At 40.0% G+C, this 24,102-nt stretch overlaps 1 protein-coding gene across 1 annotated transcript; it reads right to left on the bottom strand.

The window, feature by feature from the left end:
* Nucleotides 1-3,104: 3,104 nt before the first annotated feature.
* On the bottom strand, nucleotides 3,105-17,966 carry LOC131253325 (coatomer subunit alpha-1-like). Its single transcript, XM_058254289.1, has 4 exons — nucleotides 17,674-17,966; nucleotides 17,288-17,560; nucleotides 6,736-7,230; nucleotides 3,105-6,566 (listed from the first exon to the last, which is right to left on the bottom strand). Exons 2-4 carry the CDS (start codon nucleotides 17,493-17,495, stop codon nucleotides 3,613-3,615), a joined length of 3,657 nt encoding a protein of 1,218 aa, XP_058110272.1. The 5' UTR covers nucleotides 17,496-17,560; nucleotides 17,674-17,966; the 3' UTR covers nucleotides 3,105-3,612.
* Nucleotides 17,967-24,102: the final 6,136 nt, after the last annotated feature.

The following is a 24,102-nucleotide window of genomic DNA, read 5'->3' as shown; positions in this document are numbered from 1 at the left end:
GTTTTAAATTCTAACTTTAAAATAAAAATAAAATAAAATAAAACAAACTAACAAACCCTAGAGTCTCTACCTGACCGCACGCACCCCCTTTCCTTTTCCCTTTCTTTTCTTTCTCTACCCGCTGCCAGTCGCACGCCCGCCCGGACCACCACCACCAATTTTCATTTCAGCTCCACAATAGTATGATTTCAATCTCTCGAGATTTACTTTTTGGGCGAGAAACCCAAGAAATTCAGGATTGGTTTTTCTCAGAATTGTTAGAGCTTCAAGGAAATCCAATGATCTAATTGGCTAAAGCTCTTTACTTGAATTTCTGATCTGTGTTCTGCTCTATTTCTTTTCTAGTACTTGGATTTCTGCAAGTGGAAGAAGATCAAGAACAGATCGGTTCTTACAGGTTCCTCATCCGATTCAAAGCTTTGTTTAGTTTTTTCATTGGGTTTTGCTTTGATTCTCCTAAGATTTTTTTTAATTTTTCATCAATGGATGAGGATCAAGAACAGAATCCATTATTCTCTCACCTAACAAGCTCGAGCTCGACTCGAGGTAAACTCGACTCAACTCGAACCACTAGCTCGACTCGACAGCTTTGGCAAACAAGCCAAGATTCAATGTTGAGCTCGAGGCCGAGCTCGAGTTCGAGCTCGAACTCGAGTACATCATGGACAATCCAAGCCAAGCTTGGCTCACCTTGACTCGACTCGGCTCGTTGCCCACCTCTAGTCAAATATCAACACCATGCATTTGATGGGTCCCTTTTAAATTATGGGATATCCCAAAAATCAGCCGAAACTCAGTTGAACCATTCCATCTAAAATCATGTGAAGACATGCCTAAAACATATAAAAGCACTTGGTGGGGCCCACCAAAAATTTAGATTCGTGTCAAACTTGGTCGAACCCCTCATCCAAGTGGGACACACATAATGGATGGGCTGGATTTGTGAACCACATCTCGGTGGGCCCAACAAATGATTATAAATGTTTTAATGGAAGGGTAACCCCTCTCAACTTTTGTATGTGGTGTGGCCCACACAAGTCACGGATTGACTTAAATTTTAAGCCCGAGGCCCACCATGGAATGGTGCATCTAATTGACGATGTTGATGACACGCATCATGGTAGGGCCCACACAACTCGACACCGCATAGAACCTATATATATATATATATATATATATATATATATATATATATATAGGAATGCTCACCTGCACACCTTATGTGAGTACTTGTGTGCACCTTTGCATACATGTCGTGGCCACATAATCTGAACGGTTCACGTGATGTGGCACCTCCTAAAACCCAACACTTAATTTTCAGCCCAATACCAAACTCTGGTGGGCCATGGCAAAAGGAAACAGTTTCCTCCCTTGACAGCATTTCTCTTTACTATGACCCACCAGAGTTTTGCATCAGGCTGAAACCCATATGGTTTAAAGGTGTGCCGCATCACGTGGACCGTTCAGATTCTGTGGTTGTGACAGGTGTGCATAGGTGCTCACGTAAAAAAGGTGCATGCTGGAACGCTCACATTCGCACCTTCTTACGTCCCACCCGTGCACACCTTTGCACACGTGTCATGGCGACAGAATCTGAATGGTCCATGTGATGTGGCACCTCCTGAAAGCTCTGGAGCCAAATTTTCAGCCCGATACAAAACTCTGGTGGGCCATGGCAAAAAAAAACAATTTCCTCTCTTGACTTGCATCTCTTTGCTATGGCCCACCAGAGTTTTGTATCAGGCTGAAAATTGGGCCTATAAGGTTTCATGGGTGCCGCATCATGATGAACATTCAGATTGTGGCCATGACACGTGTGGTGAGCATTCCCCCCCCTCTCTCTCTCTCTATATATATATATAGAGAGAGAGTGTGTGTGTCATTAAATTTTCATATATCCCGCAATATTGCCATCAATATATTGTGATATATCCATACGATGCAATATTTTGCAAAAAAACCTTTCATAAAATTCTCCTCTTCCTATGACACATGCGATACATTGCAATACATTCTCCCAAATTGATTTGGCAGAAAGGGTTTTCATACATGTTGCATCACCTCAGTTCCTATCGCGGATACTTAATTTTTTGTGATATTTTTGAGTTGTTAGTGTCTGATCACGTCTTTTTCAACAATTTATTATTATTATTATTTTTAATCATTTCCCAATGTTCGCTCAAACAGCAATACATTCCCCAATACATGCCCATCCCAAGGGGGGGAAATATATGCATTGTACAGATATTCCGTGGAAGGGGGCTCTCTATCATTATTATGATGGAGAGACCGGCAATGGCACCAAATTTATTTCCAGCGTGGATTTGAAATCTTGAAGGAGTGTCCTGGCTAAGTTTGTTAAGAGTTCCACCCATCAGTTGCCTCCAGAATTGCGAGGAAAATAATGATCTGATTGAAATCCTTCACAACACCATCAAGACTGTTTATCATAATCGAGTCAAAGCTCATTTGTGGGGGGCCATCTAGAAGGGGAGCTCAGGGCCTAAATTTGTCATAATCATAGCAGATACCCTTACCTCGGAGTTGGGTGAATATATATATATATATATATTCCTATTTTGGCTGGATGCTGGTCCTGGTTATTGCAGACGTTTCAACATAATACATGGAAACAGCACACTGCCCCGAATTCAGAGGGGTTTTGGCTGAAAAGCCAGCATGTTTTGAGCTCTCCAAAATTGCAGTCATTTCTACAGCCAGTAGAATGTATAGGGGGAGGAGAGGTTTGCCAGCCCCTATTGCACCTTTACCCACAGCATGCAATCTCAAACTACATCTGGTGGCCCCCCACTATAAAGATGATTATAGACAAACGCAAGGCTGGTCCACTAGTCATATCAGGTAAACAAACACAAAAAGAAATGGCAGTGCACATTCAACATGTACGTTTGGCCTGCATATCAAGTGGACCGACCGCATACTTGCACATGGAGGGGGGCAGTAGTTAATGAACTGCTCAGAAAGTTTGATTTGCCTGTCGGGCATGAACGCAACATGTATAGATGCATTGGGGTGGGTGCACTCTGCATGGGGAGCAAGCAAACCTCTGGCAACAGATTCGACAATAGATCAGATGATGCAGATAGAGAAATAGATAGAACACATCTAATATAAATGAACACCCGACCCATCTCAGACGACACACCAAATCGCATCCCCAACTTACATACACAGTTGTCTTTTTTTTTTAACCTATCACTAACTTAAAAATGTGCTCGTCATTCTTGCCCATAATTTCATGACCAGGAGCAAGAATCGACAGCCAAAATTCTCTGCGATAATCAAGTTTATTATATTAGATCATTCATAGAACTGGAAAATCATTATCAAAATTAAAAGAAAGAAAAAAAAGAAAAAGATAAGAAAAAAGGACCAAACAAATCAACCAAACGGAATGCATGAACGATTCCCTACCTTTAGTTTGCGGAGGTGTGGCGACAACACAACTAGCAGAAGCGCCTGGGGCGGCAGATGCAGCAGCTGCGGCTCCTTTGGAAAGCTTGAATTCAGCTATGACAGCTATAACCCTTTCTGCAGTTTTAAGTCCATCCCCCCTACTGCGACAAGGAATTAGACAGGATCTCTGTTGGATCATCTTATCTGAGAAGAGGAACAGAGCAGGCCGGATGCATCCGCTCCAACCACTGCAAGATCGCAAACGGAACAGAGCTGTCCTTCGATGGCTGGCACAAACCGTGAACCACAATACGGGCACGACACGTCCTTCTGTCCACGGTATATTGGCACCATTGTAGCTCCACAAACCACGAACGGATTCCGGAAGTCGTAGTTCAGCGGAGTCGAATCCTTCATGTTTTTATCGGTGCAGGCCTGCAAGACTTGCCTGGCCCTCTTTGCCTGTGTCTCATTAGGAGGGTCTGTCTCCAGAAGCCGACGGGCAAAGTTGGCCGCTGTATTGAAGTTTCCTCCCTTGAAGCAGATACTCATGGCACTCATCAGCACAAGCCTTAGATGGATCCTTTGAAGGTTGCAGTGCGTGAAGTAGGCCGCCAACTCCTGCTGACGAACAAGATCATCTTTCATTTCTTTTCTCTTGACCTCCATGCGCAGGCCCAGCACATACTCTTTTGCTATGACGATCAACTCCTTGACTTCGTCCACCTCTCTCCTCGACTCAACCACGATCAGTGGGATGGTGTGCAAGATATTGAGGAAAAGCTTCAAAGCGTCAACGAACTTCCCCTCGGTGGTGAACTTGTAAGCAGTTTTAAGTTTGTCATCCAACTGCGAGAACTTGTAGATGAGCGCCGGTGGACTCCTCACATTAGGGCTAGCAGACTCACTCCACCCTTTCTCGACAGCCAGTGGGATCACTGGAGCTGAAGCGAAACCTTGTAGATAGGTGTGGCTGCCTGTGTGCAGATCAAGGAACATAAGCCTCAAGGGAGCGAAGTTCTTTATACCCAACTGCCGGCTCAGCAAGCGCATTGCAGTGTCAAAATTGCCAGCTGCTGCATGCTCACCAGCAAGGGATGATTTCTGAACCCAGATCTGGCTGACAGGCATGCCTGGGGTTGGAGGAACAAATACTGAACGGGCACTAACGGTGGCTTTTGGAGTATCAGCTTCAGGAGGTAGCTCCAGGTCTTCAAGATCCCATCCACCCTCCTCATCGTTACCTTCTTCAGCTTCCCCATCCTCAACTACCACTCCAATATCTCCATTCTGCATGCCATCTACATCGACAATATCCAAGTCATCACCCCAGTCAGCAGCGGCTGCCTCTTCGTCTTCCTCCTGTCCTGCCCTGCCAATATTATCCAATCCACCTTCAAAGATGCCTTTCATGACCCTCAACAAAGGCCAATCCCCACCAGACAGGATGGGGGCAGGGGGCATCAAAAGCGAAGGCACTTTTCCCTCAGGGAGAGCTGGAACATTATCCCCCAACTCAGCAGCAAGCCTATCAGCAATTTCCGTGAGACCATGAACAGCAGCTGTAACATATGCAAGGGGCAAGTGGCCAGCATTCTCTAAGATCTTGACCCTCTCACGAATGTCACCTAGGTACAGGGCATTGTGGAACTGGCCCATTACATCATTCTTGATCTCAGCTATCCGCAGCATCTTGGACAGCTTCTCCATATTCCCTGTTATGAGATACAGAAATGAGAGTCTCTCGAAGTTCTTCGTCCTCTGGTATGCATATTCAACAATGCTCGCATTGCCTTGTCGAAGGGCCTCGACGCCTAACCTATACCAATGATCTTTCTCATCTATCTCCTTTGCTGAAGCAACTGCAATCTGGATGTTGCCGCTCTCCAGTGCTAAGTTGAACCGGGTCCTCTCATCTTTGACGAAATGTAGAGCAACTTCTGGGAACCCTTTCTGTTGCAGATAGGCAATCATAGCCTGCCCGCATAGCTGTGAGTTCCGGATCATGCTCATGACAAGGTCAAATCTCTTCTTTATAAGGGAGAGCTTGAAAACATATTCCGTTGCATCGATTGATATTGCACGGTTCTTCCCATCCCGATCCAAGCAAAAGATAGTGTTCCCAGAAACCTTTGTGATGTATATCGGAACGTCGAGAGTCCTGATGATTCCGCTGTCGCCATTCGGAAGGCAATACTTGATGTGATTCAAGGTTGTATATATGAAAACACCATTGTCATCCCAGGCCCCACTCTTGACACGAATCGTCTCATGAAGCGTACACCGGTGCACAAGTTTCTTACTGGCAATAATAATAGCATGTTTGCTGAGCAATGCAACAGTCTCCATGTCACTCGACCAAACAACATACTTAACAAAAGGGGTCTGGAGATCACCGAGAATAGTCCTCTGCTGGAGATCAAAGATGACAACCTTATCCTCAGACCTGCATAGCAAATTGCCAGTCCCAGCATAGAATATTGAATCAGCAGCAACAGGAAGGCTGCCCTTCTTAACAATCTCATTCTTAAGGTTTTTGACTAACACTTGGTTGTTACTCTTGTCAAGGACAGCAAACCTATTGCGAGCCACAAAAATAGCAGATCCACCAGCTCCTCTCTTTGCTTCTTGCACAGTATCACCCCTGCCAACACTGTCCTTGGGTACAATATAAAGTTCATATGATCCACCATCCACGTCCGAACAGAGCAAGACGGCATTCTCTGTAGGGCTATAAGACAAAGTCCTCGGTCCCTGATTCAAGTTGGTGGAACCAGGTCGTCGTATCGGAATCACTTGGTTGTCTTTCTGAGATGAAAACTCATAGAAGCGTAGAAAACGGTCCTTGACATAGTACAAAGAATCTCCACTGACAGAAAAAGCAGGTCGTTCTCTCTCCAACTTGAAGACAATCATACCACTATCGTGACCAGCTGCCAGAAGATTCATTTCCGGGTGTGCTGACAGAATCCAGAACCGATCATGCTCCCTACGGAATGTTTGAACACCAGTCCGCTTTGTGACATCCCATACACGAATGCTTTTATCCTCTGAGTTTGATACAATAATGTCCTGCCTTGCATGGAACATTACGCAAGACACATTATTCATATGCCCTCTCAGTGTATCCACTTCCCAAGCTTTTGTATCTGAAAGCAGAATGCAATGATTGTCAATGTAGCTACACGAATCCTCTGAATTCCACAAAATACAGGAAGACTGAAAGAAGAAAAAAACTATGACAGAAAGGTGACAAACAAATAGAAAAACATTATAAATACACACACACACACACACACACACACACACCCAGCTTACCATTCATTCTCCACAGTTTTACTTGGCGATCATCAGCTCCAGACACAATCAGAGGTAAGCTGGGATGAAATGCAGCCCAATTCACTCCACGATCATGACCTTCCAAGACATACTTAACAACAGCATCCACTCCCCCAAACAAATCTGTGTTCATCTGACTCAGACGCAGAATGTCATCTGCAGGAGAGACGGTCTTTTTCCTCAGAGCACCTATATCCCAAACACGCACTGTTTGATCCAAGGAAGCTGATACAACCAGGTCCTCTTTAGGATGGAAGGAGGCACACATGACATAATGATTATGTCCAGTTAAGACAGAAATGCAAGTCCGTGACTGCCAGTTCCATATTCTGATAGTTTGATCATCACTGGCACTGACAATCCATGGGTACTCATTGTGGAATTGAACAGTACGGATGTAATCAAGGTGGCCAAGAAGGGTAAATAGGCACCGATGCATCTTATAATTCCAGACTTTGATCTTATAATCATCTCCTGCAAAAAACCAAAATCAACTGTAAAACAATACTACCATCATCAGAGCTACAAATTATAATTCACGTTCTTTGACATTCACGAAGTTTCAAACACGTGAACCATGATGATAAGCCACGCCAGTAACATATGAATACATAGGCAATCATCATCTAGAACTCTCTCGGACACAGTATAAATCAAGTTAGCTCCTGGTATTTGGAACTCTGACATTGAAAAGTGGAAATTGGTTAGGATCCCACCCATGACCAACACCACTTGCTACTTTACAGTATCTGCAGTTTCCTAAAACAGATAAAAGATTCAAATGTAAATCATGAATGTCATTTCAGTTGACATTTGATTTCTGAGTAGAAAATTACATGAAAATCAGCTCTTTCATGACCATGAAAATTGATGAAGCAGATGCAACCAGCAGGATGAAGCACATGCATGAGGCATAAATTATTGAACAAGAGAGATAATTATCTAAAACCATAGGGAACGATTTTTATTGGCAAACATAAAATCTTGTTCACCAAAAAAAGAGTAAAGAACAAGAATCCATTAAGACAATGGTTAAGAAATGCTACTGCAAATTGATCCATTGGGAACGATTTAAAATGATAAAACATTAATACTAACAAAGTGGAATGCACCACTTAGAAATTAGACAATGGAAGAAGAAGGTACAACCTTCTCCTGAACTGGTACTAATACTAAATTTAAACTTCAGCACTGCATATCATACAAATCACATAAGCAGGCAAATGATCCACATCCACTATTGATTCTGCAACTAATCTTAGAGTATACAATCCTCACAACTTGGGGCTGTCACCAAGGTTGTGAAAATTAATTATGTAATAGCCAATACATTGGATCTGTATTGGCCCGCCTGACCACAATATACAGTTTTCTCCAGCAGTAGCAAAGGACAGAATTCAAGAATTATCAACTGAAAACATATTGGTAGTACCAGTGATAAACCATTCAGTCGCAATTTGTTCTTATGTCATGTCAAAAGCTATTTAACATACACATATAAGAAAACAAACACCATGTCAAAAACTACATTACATGGAGGGGGGGGATGAGGCATAGTGTGAAGAGAAGTGGCTCAGCACCATCAACACAGTTCTGACTACCAATCTGTGTAATTTAGACAGAGACCACGTGCCAGTGCAGATATAGAAATGAGGTGCCAAACATAAGATCATGGGAAACTTGACACATGGACACGTCAAGCAAAAGTTGATATGCAACAAAAGAGATTAGGGGACTGATGATAAGAAATCATCAGCTTGATACAAAGAAAGGCACTCTTCCCAATTGGTATTAAACACAGACAAAGGCCATTTTGCAAAGACAATAGAAGACTTTGCCAACAAACCACCAGCAAATTCACTTTCTTAACACCTCCACCAAGGAGCTCACCTTATCATAACATGCGCCATCATTATGCTCGTACTCTATCAACTAATGCCCAGCAAGCAAAGCAAACCTCCACAAATCCTTCTTTTTCAGCCTCTGCAGCACCCATTTCAGTGGTCCTCTCATGCTTCGGATCCCATAGGTAAATTTCTGTGGAGTAAGTTCCTTCTGGCTGTACTCTGGTCTATTTGATGAGAGCGTAATAGTAGGATCTTTGAAGGAAAGTGTTCTGTGGTGTCAAATGTTGTAAGCAAGATCCTTTCTCTGGTCATCTCCTTGACAAAGGAAAATGTAAAATTTTGTTCCATTCCTTCTGCATGGATCAGATCAAATTAGGAAGAAGTGCTGAACACGGGTTTTGCAGTTCCTGAGTTTGTCATCTGATGGTGTCCCTCACCTCTCAGTTCTATTAAAATAAACTTTTATGGAAGCTCCTTTAGCAATCCCAACCCTGTGGGGGTGGCTGGGTGGGTTTGGCTAGGAAAAACAGTGAGGAGATTCTGATGGAGTTTATGGGTTCTATTGGAGTACACAACTCAAGCGAGACAGAGATGGCAGCATATCAAACTGCAGCAAGCCTAATCGGTAACTCCTCTCCATCCCCTGTTATCACAGGAGGGGATTCAATGAATGTTATCTCATGGGCAAAGGAAGGTGTGTGGCCTCGGAGGTTAGAAAATGGTATGGAGGTGGCACTGGATTTGTGTGTCAACTAGCCAATCTCTTTTGCCCATGTTCCAAGAGAGGCAAATAAGAATGATGACCATCTTGCAAAGATTGGTGCATGCGGCAATCCCCTTCGAATTATAGATACAAGCTAATTGTCCGTAGCCTATTTCGGCTGTAGCTGCTAGAAGCTTCTGTCTTTGGCTATTGCTCTCAGCTGTTGTGGCCTGGATTGTTCTTGTTTTTCCTTCTTATTAATAAAATTCCAATTCATAAAAATAAAAACTAAAATTGCTCAATCAATCATGGAATCACCAGTGTGCCCATGAAGAGATACAAGAGCGTCCACCAAACTATGGTAAAAACAAAACAAAACAAAACAAAACCACAACGCACGAATAGATGGCCCAATTCCACATCCCTAAGGCAAAAAAATCAATGTTTGGAACGATCAAGAATTGAATGTCAGTTTTGGTACACTATCGTTCACCATTGACAAGGGATCATACCACCTTGCGCTGTATCAGGCTGTTTTGACCGATAGAGGCCAAGACAACTGTATCATTAATGTACAAAACAGTACATATCGGATGATGCATGCCAGTTTTGGATGATACTTCATCCCTTGGGAATGAGCATTTGCTTGTTCCTCAAGTGGTCCACAATGAGCACACCTTAACCTTTCCTACTAGCCATCCAAACCCAAAACCCCTGGCATAGCTATACTTCTAGATTAGGGCTAGCTGACTCTTCTTCTAGTCATAGAATCCCCAGAGATGGAAGAGAATAGAGATATAATGGAGAATCAACCTGAGCTATCTGCCTTCCAAACACACACCATCCCTCTCCTCAGTCAATGGACTTGGGGCTGTCAACAGGCCATGCTCAAGATTGTCTTTAGCATGGTCGAGGGCCTCAAGGCACACCTGTTGGGCCAGTCTATTTGATATGTTAATTTTGCTAGACCTGGGCCTGGCCTATTGACAGCCCTAGACACACTCTTACAATGCATTTGCTTCTTAATGACCTCCATTAAGTTAATTGCATAGGGCCACCAATGGACAATCTCTATTCTTCCAGCCTTGTCAGTTTTTTCAACTCTGAATCCCTAAAAATTTTGGCCAATTTACCAATGCAAGGGAAGCCCCAGGTGAGAAAACAGAAGCTTTCCAAGCCTGCACCCAAAGACAGTGCCATGCTCAAGATTGTCTTTACATTGGTCAAGGCACACCTGTTGGACCAGCCTGTTCAATATGTTAACTTTGCTATTCCTGGGCCTGGCCCATTGACAGCCCTAGACAAACTCTTACAATGCATTTGCACCTTAATGACCTCCATTAAGTTAATTGCATAGGGCCACCAATGGACAATCTCTATTCTTCCAGCCTTGTCAGTTTCCTTTCGAATTTTTCCACCACTGAATCCCAACGAAGTTTGGCCAATTTACCAATGCAAAGGGAAGCCCTGGGTGAGAAAACAGAAGCTTTCCAAGCTTGGACCCAAAGACAGTATGTATAGGTCAGTGTTTTAGATGGCAAATAGAGTATAGCATAGCGTTCACCCCTTTGAAGCTTGAGGCATAAGCCATAGAGCCCGTAGCATAAGCTACATGCTACATCTAGATGTTTAATAAAGCTTGTGCTTGGTTGTACCAATTTCATGATATTCTGCACCAAATTAGAACAAAAATTTAAATTTCATGATATTTGGTTCAAACCAAACGCAACCTAAAATAATAGGAAAGGGTAAAAGTCTAAAAGTAAAGAAAGAGCAATGAAACTTATTTAATACTATTACTTTATATTATTTTTACCAAAAGTATTAAAAAGATTAACTTATTTTTATTGAAAATAGAAAAATGTAACAAATCGTTGAAACATCAATTAAGTTTAATGTTCTAATGAAAAAGAACTTGTAATGTGAGCCATGTAGCGTGTAGCGTAGTCGATGTAGCATGTAGCATGTGTAAATTATCATGCAGCGTTGGCTACATGCGACGTAAGCAATTTTCATGAGCTGCAAAGTGTTAAGGCCAAGCCTAAGCCATGCTCCGTAGCTTAAGCTACACGGTACATAGCATAGCTATTTAAAACATGGTGTGCGTATATAATGCTGCCAAAAGATACATAATTATACAAAGACGAATGATGCAACTCCATCTTACCATAGACATGGATGGTTAATAGAATTTGGAGTCTTGGACCATCCACCAGATGGGCCCCACTTTGAACTGCCGATGACCTGAGAACTACTCTTAGCTGGCTATCCCAATCAATCAGACTATTAGGATCATCCAGCCAAAGCAATTTTAGTCAATGGGTAATCCAAGGTAGCACCACCATGTGGGCATTCCAAACTGATGACCTAGGATGACATTACATCATAATATGATCGAACAAAGTTATTGCATCATTTCAGTTATATACATATTTGTTCAAAAAGTAAAAAATTATATATATATATAAAAGAAAAGGGCACACAAGCAACCAGAGGTACAACGGGCCTACAAAATTGATGTGCAGGAAACAAGGCATAAGGACAGCATTCATTCTTCTCACAACAGAGCCTGTGCGTCCAACAGTCCATTCCACAATGGCCAAGAATATCCTTCTCGATCTTCAAACCCGCGCTCTAACAAATCACACTCAGAATAGGTGCGATACCTATTTTATTTACAGAACCTGTTTACTAGTAAAACCACGAAAACTGCATCCTATAACATAGTAACGTGTTTCCTGAAAACAGGAACCAACTTTAGCATTATAGTTTTTACTTACAATTTTGTCATTTACTTTGTACAAATCTCATTTTGAGAGGTTAAACACCAGATAGAAACATGGAGGAACCTGGCTTTTACAGTACAACTATAAAATATTACTTAAAATTCCCTTTCAATTCCACATTGGTATATATTTATGTTTTTTTTTACCTAATTTGTGCAAGATAAAATTGATGAATTACCATAATGCTTTGTTCCAATCGTCAATTCTTTTAACTTCAAAATACTTGAAAATAGCATAAATCTTTTATGACAATATGTAACATGTAGTTAATTTACCTTTCTAAATAAAACTCAGTGATCAGTGCTTACATTTGGAATTACTTTTTTTCTTCTTTTTTTTTTCACTGGTAATAGTAATGTTTGCAAGGTAAAACAACCAGGGATCAATTCCTGGATCACGTGCACACACTATAACTGTCTCTTCCAGCTCAACTAACAAGCCGGAGGCTTAGAATTATTAATTTGAATTTTGATGATTTTATAAAGATAGCAACCAAGAATATCTAAGATGGTGGGATTAGATCAAATGCATGAATAAATGTTATTTGATATCCATATTTTATGATTTTTACAAGTAATTATGCATGCAATATCTTCTTGCAAGAAAAGAAAAAAAAAAAGAAGTTAAAATACAAAAATGCCAAACATTCTTTTTTTTTTTTTCACAAAGAAAATCTCTTTTCACAAATTTTGTAGTTTCTCTTAGAGCATGTTTTGTTTCCCAATTACAATGGTTAATGCCTGTAAATGGGTAATGATTACTTACTCTTGTAATTGTGTGGTCACATCACTTACATCTGACTAAAATGATGATTTTGCTACATTGTTTGCTGCACCTAGAAATCACTTTAAAAATTGTAGTTTTATAATGTGAAATGTAGTGATTACAATCTACTTTACCTATTTCCTTTACAAGTATATTTGACTCTCAATTTACGAGCCATAATTCGTATTTAAACAAACACCTGGAAATGATAATGATGGCTCATTTACTTTGTATTTCATAAGAAATTGGAAAACCAAACAGGCCCTTAGGGTATGTTAGTCGGCATAACATTTACATATGTGAATACTTTATATGGTAAAGTATTTTACTAGGAATCCAGTTACATATATAAGCAATTTACCATGTAGCTGTTTACCACAATTGTGATTTTGATCCAATTTACATATGCAAGTCACTACCATGTTTGTTTGCACTACTACATACAGGTGTGAAAATCTATTTGTGTTCAAACTGTGTGTAAAAATGGATACAATCTACTTGTACATCCATCATATAAGTCACTCAAAATGTGGGCCGTGCCCTTTTTTTAAAGGTATGTGGGCCCTACCCTTGATCACCCATCCATTTAAAATCACTTTGATCGGATGCTCCTAGATATCCGATCAATGTATATTGAAATGGACAGTTCATATTTATTACACTAGATAAGATCAGATCATTGATATAGAGTCTAGACCATCCACTTTAATTACCCATCCCTTTCAAATCACTTTGATCGGGTAGTCCTAACCAGTGTTTGAAATATCGGTATCGCCTTACGTATCACATCCTTGGGATACAGATACGTATCGGTTATTGAATGGGATATATCGTTTGTATCAAGTAATTTATCATACTTTTTGCGAAACATGAGAAAACATTAGGGAAATGGTTAAATTTTTCTATGAAACTTCAGGAATTGTTAAAAAAGACCTTAATACACACTTTTGAATCTTAACATCTCAAAAAAGAAGTGCAAATAATAGGTTTCCTTTGTATAGTTTCCTAAGCTATGCGCTTTCTAACTAAACTAATGCAACTATATTCAAATTGAATGCATAACATTTAGAGTGCATGTGATGATCATTTCATCAAACATTGCTAAATACTTCGAAATTAGTCTCAACTGACAGCTGGTTGAAGGGAAATTTCAAGAAACAAAAAATAACAATATTTTAATAACTTTTAATTAAAAATTATTTTTATTTTCTGAAAATTTAGAAGGGCTTAACAAATCTAGATCAACCCTCATACATGCTTGATTTCATGCTTAGAGTGCAACATTGGAAGCAATTTAGGAGAAATTGGAGAAATTTTGAATTTTCCCCAAACTGGACCACCATACACTCTAATTTTGAAAAAATAAAAAAAAACATAGAGAACATGAAGAACTAATGGATATCGAAATCAAAGCTCTAACTCTATGATTTTTCATGCAAAACATGAAGAACCAATGGATTTGTAACCAAATGACACTAATTTGATATAATTTCAACAAAAAAAGGGGACCGGAAATTAAAAATGCTCATCAAATCGAACATGTGGTATATATTGGCACTACCTGTGCGTTTCGTATCGCACAAGTGGGATACAAGATATATCATGGGATATATTAGCCGATATCATCGATATTTAATACATTGGTCCTAACCATCCGATTACTGGTTTGGTGAAATGTACAGTCCCTATTGAGTATTCTAGAGGGGTCTAAGAAATGATGTGAATTGTCCATCATGCAGGGCCACCTTTGGTTGCCCATCCCTTTCAAATCACTTTGATTGGATGATTGTTCACATCCAATTAGTAGTTTGGTGAAATGGATGGTCAACATTAATGCATAGACCTCTCTAGTATATCAATATGGACCATCCATCATGAGGTTCCACCTTTGATTGTCCATCCCTCTTAAATCACTTGCATTGAATGATCCTAACCATCGATTTAGAGGTTTGGTAAATGGAGGTCCATATTGAGTATACCAGAGAGGTCTAAACATTGAAGTGGACCGCATCTTGTGGGGCCCACCTTTGATTGTCAATCCCTCTCAAATTATTTTGAATAGATGATCCTAACCATCAGATTGATGATTTAACCAAATGGATGATCCATATTGGGTATACTACATAGGTGTAAGCATTTATGTGGACCAACCATCATGTGGGACCTAACTTTGATTACCCATCTCTCTTAAATCACTTTGGTCGGATGAGCTTAACCATTGCGATTAGTGATTTAGGCAATGGCTAGTCCATACTAATCTATAGAGGTCTAAGCATTGACGCGGACCATCCATCATGTGGGGCCCACGATTGAATGCCCTTCCCCCTTTAGTCACTTTTGCCAGATGAACCTAATTATCTTATTAGTGATTTGGTGAAAAGGACAATCCATTTTGAGTGTGTTGTAGAAGTAGCATTGTTGTGGACCATCCATGTGGGGCCCACTTTTGATTGCTCATTCCTCTTAAATCAATTTGATTGGATGAGCCTAACCACTAGATTAGGGGGTTGGGAAATGGACAGTCCATATTGAGTATGCTAGAGAGGCCTAAGCATTGATGTTGACCATCCATCGTGTGGGACTTACCTTTGATTTCCAATCACTCTCAAGTCACTTGGATCGGATGATATAACCATCTAATTAGTGGCTTGGGAAATGAACAGTCCATATTGAGTATGCTAGAGAGGCCTAAGCATTGATGTTGACCATCCATCGTGTGGGACTTACCTTTGATTTCCAATCACTCTCAAGTCACTTGGATCGGATGATATAACCATCTAATTAGTGGCTTGGGAAATGGACGGTCCATATTGAGGTGGAAAAACCAAAGCACGCAATTCACATGGTAAAGTGTTTTCTCATGGGGTGGCATGTGAAATTTTTTTGCCCATTTACATATGTAAAAGGGGTAAGTGAGAAAATATTTACATATGTAAATCAGCATAAATAAATACATAACATGTGCAATTGGCATGGAAACAAACGTGCCTTTAGGATTGGGGAGTTGTTGCCCCTCTTGACCATTATGTACTATGTCCTCTTTTCAATGAAATGCATCTTTTTTCTTTTCTTTTCTTTTTTCTTTTTGAAAGATGACGAAATTTATTAAAACAAAAGCAAAACATAAACAGCAAAGAATTCAATGAAATGCATCTGAACGCACGCTTTTTTATACATAAACCTCTGTTGTGGATAAAGTCCAAATGCAATGATGATGTGTGGATAGGGGTGTAAATATAAATTTCTTATACACAACACCCACATGTGTGCAGACACAAACAAATGATCCACTGCATTGCATATGTGAAAATCATCTATACAAAAGAATGGCAACTTAAGAATGGATTGGATCATCTGAGAAATGTGCTGGAAATAATGGATGATTGGATGTCTGGGTGTCCTCTATGTGGGGTGGGTGGCTAGGTGTCTATATATATAGACATATATACATGCATACAAAAGCGTGCGCACATCCATCTTGACCTACCTAGAACAAGGACAGAGTACTAGGAGATGCACAACAACACCATGCATATTAGAAAAGAAATAATGTTACCATACTATTAGATCTCATCTCACAAAAATACTATTAGATCTCATATCACAAAAGCTCAAAACCTTTCAAAAGTGTAACACTCAACATTTTTTTAAAGGATATTCTGCTTATATTTATTAGGAAGTGCAGTTAGGGCCAACACAGGGACGCAGGAAACATATCAATTTACAACATTTGTTATCATGGTCAGTAAGTGCATGCCCAGAAATTGGAAGCGAGAAACGTGGGCATTTGGGAGGGAAATGAGATTCATGATTACCACAATGCTTAGAGAATTTGAAAAAGGACATGATTACTGAACATGTTAAGCAGCACAAGGATTAAGACAAGAGATACAGATTTCAAATCCATTAGCAGAACAAATTGGCAACATCGGATCAACACATTGCGTTCAGTTCACTGAATTGTTCACAGAACGACCACCAAACAGCAAAGAATTGAAGCAAAAACAAAAACAAAGGTATTGGTTGCCATCCCACACATTTCAATTTGGGAAAAGAGATGCTGCTTGGAGGAGATCATGGCAATTACGAAAGAAGGTTTTCCCCAGATGGATAGATCTGTCGAACTCCATGAGAAATGGTATCATGTCTGATCTCCCAACAGAAATTCATGTGTCTAGTGAACAAGTAGATCTATCTCCACAGTCACAGACCTCGACAAATATAATAATCTGGGCAAATCGCAAAGAGACACTAAGAAGCAACGGGAAATCAAACTGATCCAACCAAAATCAATGCAACAAAGACATACTACTATGCATGGATATAAGATCATCAACTTAATTCAATCACGCAGACCAAAGAAAAAGGATGGAACGACAACGTCACCGATTGGATCTAAATCTCTCCCTCACAGAATCAATCATGTATACCTCCGGAGACAAACAGGGGCTGGGATTTGTGGAAGTGGACCCCGCGGACGGGGCCATCATGCTCATCGAATCTGTCAATTAGGGTCCCCATCCTGTAATCCCAGAGCTGGATCACACCGCTGTGAAGGCTCGCCAGGATCCATGGCCTCTTGCTGTGGAAGCTCAACCCCTTCACCCTATTACTCTTCGTCTCGAATTTCGTCAGCATCGTCGTCTCCGCTGCCGCTGCCACCGCCTCTCAAACCCAAACCGCTGCTGAAACCTCAAGCGAAACTGCATCGGAAGAGACAGATCGAAGGGAATTTGAATTACGGAGCGGAAAAACGAGAAGTTAGGGTTTGGATCTGAGGAGAGAAAGGGGGAAGGGCGAAGAAGAAAGTACTTACCAGAGATCTGGAAAGGACACGGATTGATCAGACCGAATCCATAGCCGTTGTAGTCATCGAAATCGCTGGAATCAACAGAGAGAGAGAGAGAGAGAGAGAGAGAGAGAGAGAGAGAAGGGTGAAGGATAAGGACAGAGGGGGTGTAGGTTAAGATTTTCGGAGGAAGAGAGAGTAGATCAGAGATAGAGAAGAGGGTTTTTAGATCTCGCAGATCTGATCTCTTAGCCCGACGAGTGCACAGAGAGAGAGAGAGAGAGCGAGAGAGTTGAAATGAGGGCAAAATAAACGAGGACTCGACTGGACAGACTCGCTGTCTAGGGGTCGCAATGGCCCAGGTTTGGGCCCGTCCAGGTTAGGCCCGGCCCCCGGCGGATACCTGCCCAATACCGAAAATAATTGTTGGCCCGGGCCCGACCCGACCCGAAATTGACAAAATCCTTACTTCTCCTTGAATGTTTAGAATCGATCCGATCAAGTAAACCACACATGTACAAACTAATAGATGAATGGAGCCACCGGTCTACATTTTAGATTTCGGGCTACCCGGCCCATTGCCACCCTTACTCTCATTGCACCGAACCACCGACTGGATGCGTATGCATTGGCAATTGGTGGAGGGGAAAACTTAGCTACTCTGAAAGTGTGTGGTCAATCATACACAGGCACTTAAAATTTGCATTATATATATGTAATTAAGTTAAATTAAACTATCCTAATCATGGTACAAGTTTACATGTATCATTAACCAAAACTTACACTCATTTAATTATTTGGCTAGTGGATTGATGGACATTTATTAGACAATAAGGCATTAAAAATATCCAATAGTTTTATTTCAACAAACAAGTGGGAGCAAAAGCCTGCTTGACACTTTACTGTGTGTGACCCTTACCATGGGGGGCCCACCTTGATGAATGTGTTGTATATTCACTTTGCCTATGGTCTTTGAACTCATTTTAGGTTGTTTTACCAAAACTTAAGCAGATCTAAATATCCAGTGGACCACACCACTGGAAAAAAGTGGTGCATGATCATTAAAAACATTTCCTTGGACATAAAAGTTTTGGATCAGGTTAATTTTTGTATTTTACGTGCATCCAATTTTAATTAAGCTTATCAATGAGTTAGATGGAAAATAAAAATTACAAATATATTTACAACGGGCCTAAGAAGTTTTTAATGGTGGGCATTTCAGTCACTATTATTTCCAATGTTGTCATCTACCTGAGATTTGGATCTGCTTAAATTTTGAACCATCTCTTAAAATGAGTTGGAAAAATAGATAGACAGCCTACATATACAACATATTATTAAGGTGGACCTCATAGTAAAGGTACCACTTTCTTGAGTAAAACCAAATCCACTCCCTGAACGAGTCCCAAAGGTTATAATTGTTCGGGAGTAGTCTGATCGGTGGTAAACGGTTGTAATTGGTAACAAATGATTATGGATGGGCAGAAAGGATCATTTTCTTGATAGTAAACCATAGTAAATGAAATCAATGCCGAATGGATTGCAACAAAATCATTAAAAGTGAAATCCTCTCAAAATGTTGAAAATGAAAACCAAATACTAGAAACAGTAAAAGTTTATAAAAGTGGACCCACTTTTATAGTCCATCCTATGCTCAAAAATATTTTATTTTTTACCGAAGTATACATTTTATACTATTTATTATAATTACTATGTCAAATATCATGTATATTAATTTGATGTATTAAGCATCCAAATGAGCCCTTAACGGTTCCAAAATTTGTACAGAGGCTTTCCTGATTAAATAGTTAATTTATGCCGTGCATGCAATACATAGAAAACATAGAAAGAACGCTGGAGTTCGTTTTGCCTCTGGCGCGTCCTAGGATCAAGCGTTCGTCGCCATTGACTGGGGTCCACGAGCTGAGATGGCCCTGTGACTGTGGTAATCGGATTGCGTACTGAGTTACTCAGTACGACGCATTTAGAACTGAGTAAACTCAGTTGAGCCCACTGTAAAAGTATCCGGTTTATCCACGCCCTCCATTAGTTTTTTCAGCTCATTTATCCAGGCCGTCCACTTGAGCTTTGGATATGCTTCATATTTCAGATCAAGCCCTAAAATTATCTGTTATATGGATGGACGGAGGGGATAAAATACATAAATCATGGTGGGCCCCACAGAGTTTACTCAGTACGCTTAGTACTGAATTATTACGCAATCCGCTTCCATGACTGTGGCCCTGAGTGACAGAGACTCGCGCTGGATCCTGAGTCGGGACATGCGCAAAAGTACGAATTCTGAGGGCGCTCGCTCGTGGGAAATGGATGGAGGGCTTCGCGTAGCATCTACCGTCATGAGATACCTCTATAAGATCCTATCCATTCGTTTCTTGATTCTCATTATTATTGTGCCTGGAAATGAAATTCGGACTGATATACTAATCAGTGGGCCACAGTTGACTGATAAAAAATGGACGGTTATAAACGGTTCATACTCAATATACTATGTAGCCACCTAATGAGTGCAGGGCAGTTTTTTTAGGCCAGCCAGGCTCAAACAGCGCACCCTTTCTGATGGATAGATCCGATATCACATACATGTGCCATGTCTGCACGCGTGGCACGTAGCACATGCGTTCATATGTGGCCACTGTGCACTTACCATCACCCGTATCTTAGGCTGGAAGAAATTCATGGCCGTCAGATCTAAGAACTAATCGCCTCCAACCGGTTTCATGACACCCACCGTTCTTTCCAGTTTCAGATTTTACCCTAGAAAATGTAGGCTATTTTCAATGGCAAATGCTTGTATGGACGGGTGATAGGTTAAGCGTACAACCGGTTGCAGGTGATCAGTTCTGTTGTCTTTTTCTCGACTGTTTTAGTGGTCCGTGGACCACCTCAGGCTGTAGTCCTCAGGCCCACTAATGTACATGGCCACCGTTGATTCAAGAAACTTTTACACAAGTAAATTCCAGGTGGCAACATTTAATTGTTCCCATTCATGTAGCGTACAAGTGAATTTTCTGGCCACCAATTTGCAGTGAATGAATAGCTGGTGAACTGCTAAGCCGTTCTAAGAAGAAGGATGACGCAATAAAAAACAATCACCGATAAGCCGTTCCAAGAAAAAGGATGATGCAGTAAAAACCCAATTACCATATTGCCCATCACATAAATAGACTGGAGTTTTCACCCAATAAAGGACACACTCCGATCTATAGCTCAAGTGGTAGGCTGAGTAAAGATACTTCGTTTCAACACTAAGGTTTTGTTACCGATTCCAGGGCGGCTAATAGCTCAAGTGGTAGATTGAGTGAAGATACCTCGCTTCAACACTAAGGTCTTGTTATCAATTACAGGGTGGCTAATAGTGGAGTGTATATTGACAGTGGGGTGTGTTGGAAAAATGTTTTGGATCGCAAGGGAGCGACTACCTTGCAACACGATGTACATGTGCAAAGTACACCAACTAGCGCTATTACAGCCACATTGCCCTTGCCCACGCACGGAAAGACACACTGCACTTTTTTTATTTGAAATTTCCAAAAGGTGTTTTGGCGACCACAAATTTCAACGAGGTGTGTACTAATAAGCTAACCCAAAAAAAAAAAAAGGATTAAGAATTATTGGTTTTAATTTTCAACACTTTTTAAATTGGTTATTAAATTAATGTTCTAACATGAAGTGACATAGCAAATATAAAATGAATTTTGGGCAACCATCATAATAAGCGTACACAACCTTTGTTGAATGGAATCCATGGTAACACCATTGTTTCAATCTACAGGCAGGGGAAATCTGCATGCGGACTATTTGTATGAAAGGGTTGAAGAGATTGCCACTCCCCAAGTTTTAAAAGCTTGGCTCCCTCCATAATTAATTATGGAGCAAAATCTGCCAAAGGAGTCAACTCAAGTGGAAAGAAAGTAGGAGAGGAAAAAATTATAAGAAAGACATAAAAGAATGTGACTTGCTTTTAACCCATGTGATCCTAGGCTCTTATGGCCATCGGAGTGATGATTGTACTAATCCTAAGCTGTATCGACTCGGAAGTGATGTCTGTGTTAATCCTAAGTTTTATTGGCTCTGGAGCGATGTTTGTGTTAATTTGCTTAGTTCATCCATTTCTCTCTATCATTTTAAGATAAGAACTCAAATATGAGGGGCATCCAAAACTCAAGTGGAGTCACCGCAGAAATAGTGGTGTGATGAAAAGGCTAAAACACAAATATTAGCATAATCCAATACTTTTATGGCTACGGGGAAGGCTTCAATGGTGGGGTTCAATTCCCACTATTTTGTATGGTGTGGTCCATTTAACCTTTAGATATCTGTCATGTTTGAGCTCATGTTAATGAAAATATCATGATGGCCCCTAAAACTTGGGGTTATAAGGGGTGTTATAACCCAGGGCTATAAGCAATTCACATTTGCGGTAAAGGATGTAGCTACGTACTACACAAAAAATTTCCAAATATAAGTGGCCCATCACAACGTTTTTTAGTACTATGACACACCCTCATTTTAGATCTATCTCATTTTCAAACTATCATCCTAGTATTGAGTCATGAAGTGGATTTCATACTATCATTATGGTAGGTTCTAAACTACTTTATTCTTACAAGCACATTTTCTAAGTCCCAAAATTTTCCTAAATTTATTTGAAAATGTCTTTATATGCCCTTTCAACATTTAAAGTTCAGAGGCTTAAGAAAACTAATTCTTCATCATCATCTAAGTGCCTTAGCCTAAATAAGTAGGGTGAGCTATGTGAATCTTATTTCATCATTCCATTTTATTAAGGGCTAAACTTTTAATTAGATTAAGTTATTAAATCTTTTCATATCTTTTTATACATTTCCCCTACTTTTTTAGAGCTTTCAACTTGTACCAACTCACTTCTAGAAGAGACTTTCTAGGCTTTATTATACATGACCAAACAATCTAAGTCTACTTTTTCTTTTCTTATTAAGTACTAGCACTATTTATAAATTCCCTAAAATGCATACATCTCTTATTCTATCCTTCCTTGTCTTACCACTCGTCCATCTCAACATCCTCATTTCAGCTACACTTATCTCATGAACGTATTATGCAGTAAAAAAAATGTCTAAAAGTTGGTTGCCTTACATATAGCATAGATAGTAGAGATGGTTGTTAGGATCACACTGGCCTAAGCACCTGGCAACTCTTCTATAGGGTATTATTGTTGGGTGTTGAAACTCCTTAATGGGAGTGAAAGGAACCTAAGGAGAATAAAAAAGAACAAGCAAACACGGATATTTTTACATGAAAAACCTTTGCGGGAAAAAACCATGGCATAAAGCAATGATCAATCCACTGTATCAGAACAACTACAAGTGATGGAATAACTTACAAATGGAAACCCTAGTTTCCTCCCTTCAAAACTCTTTCTTCGTGCTAAGCTCTTTCATATTAACCCTAATCGTGTATTACAAAGAGTATTTATAACTTCCGTACGTAATTAGAAATAAAACCCACACTTATACAAAACTTGTGCTCACTATTGATCTAACTGTCGATCGAATCAATAGGACTTGACATACCATCGATTGAATTGACACAACTATCGATTGAATCAACAACATCCAAAAATGTCTAACAAACAAACATGAATTTTCAGAAATATTTCGATCGAATCAACATCCTGTTGATCGAATCGAAAACTCTACCTTCTAATACTAAATTGAAGACACTCTATAAACAATCTCCACCGTTGCTTCAATCTTTCCTCTCTCCAAGATATTATCACTATCTCTAATTTTTAATAGTAACACCATCATTATTGTTTTTCGTGCACACTTTATATTCATCTTTTCATTGCCAAGCCAAGAGAAGCCGAGAAAAACTTAAACTTTTTTTTACAGGAACAACCTTTGAAAGTATGTCCATTGAATTCTTACTTATTTGAATCTTCTCTAAAGTAACACCGCTTTCCTCAAGCATCTGCCTGATCAAATGATAGCGCATATCAATGTCTTTAGTTCGAAAATGATATATTGAATTCTTTGTCGAATTGATAGAGCTCTCGCTATACAATGCACGGGCACAACTTCCTGTTGAAGCCCTAACTCATTCATCATTACTTTCAGCCAAACAACTTCCTTGAATGCATCCATCATTACCATATATTGTAATGTCCAGGATTTTCACCAACTCGAGTTTCAAAAATTCTAAAAAACAAAAAAAAAATCTTTAAATATTTTATTTTATTACTTAGTGATCTTTAATACTCGATTCTTACAAATACATGGGTGTTACCATTAAAAGAACTATAAAAGTTTGATTAATTTACCTTTGGAAGCTATCGAATACGCCCAATCACCTAAATCTTGGGGACTTATCATAAGCTATATGTTAACATAGTTAGGGTTATGTAATTAGGGACAATGAATCCTAGGATCAAACTCCCTTGTGTGCAAAATTTGA

Source organism: Magnolia sinica, chromosome 1, assembly GCF_029962835.1.
Source record: "Magnolia sinica isolate HGM2019 chromosome 1, MsV1, whole genome shotgun sequence".
Classification (NCBI taxonomy): Eukaryota; Viridiplantae; Streptophyta; class Magnoliopsida; order Magnoliales; family Magnoliaceae; genus Magnolia; species Magnolia sinica.
This window is presented reverse-complemented; position numbering and strand designations above follow the sequence as displayed.

Bases quoted from the DNA above. Each gene is read 5' to 3' on its own strand.
- LOC131253325 (XM_058254289.1), bottom strand. From the start codon at position 17,495: ATGCTGACGAAATTCGAGACGAAGAGTAATAGGGTGAAGGGGTTGAGC. The intron at 7,231-17,287 runs GTATACATGATT...GGTTTTTTGCAG, and splicing joins GCCCCTGTTTGTCTCCGGAG to GAGATGATTATAAGATCAAA. The intron at 6,567-6,735 runs GTAAGCTGGGTG...TTCTGCTTTCAG, and splicing joins AAAACTGTGGAGAATGAATG to ATACAAAAGCTTGGGAAGTG.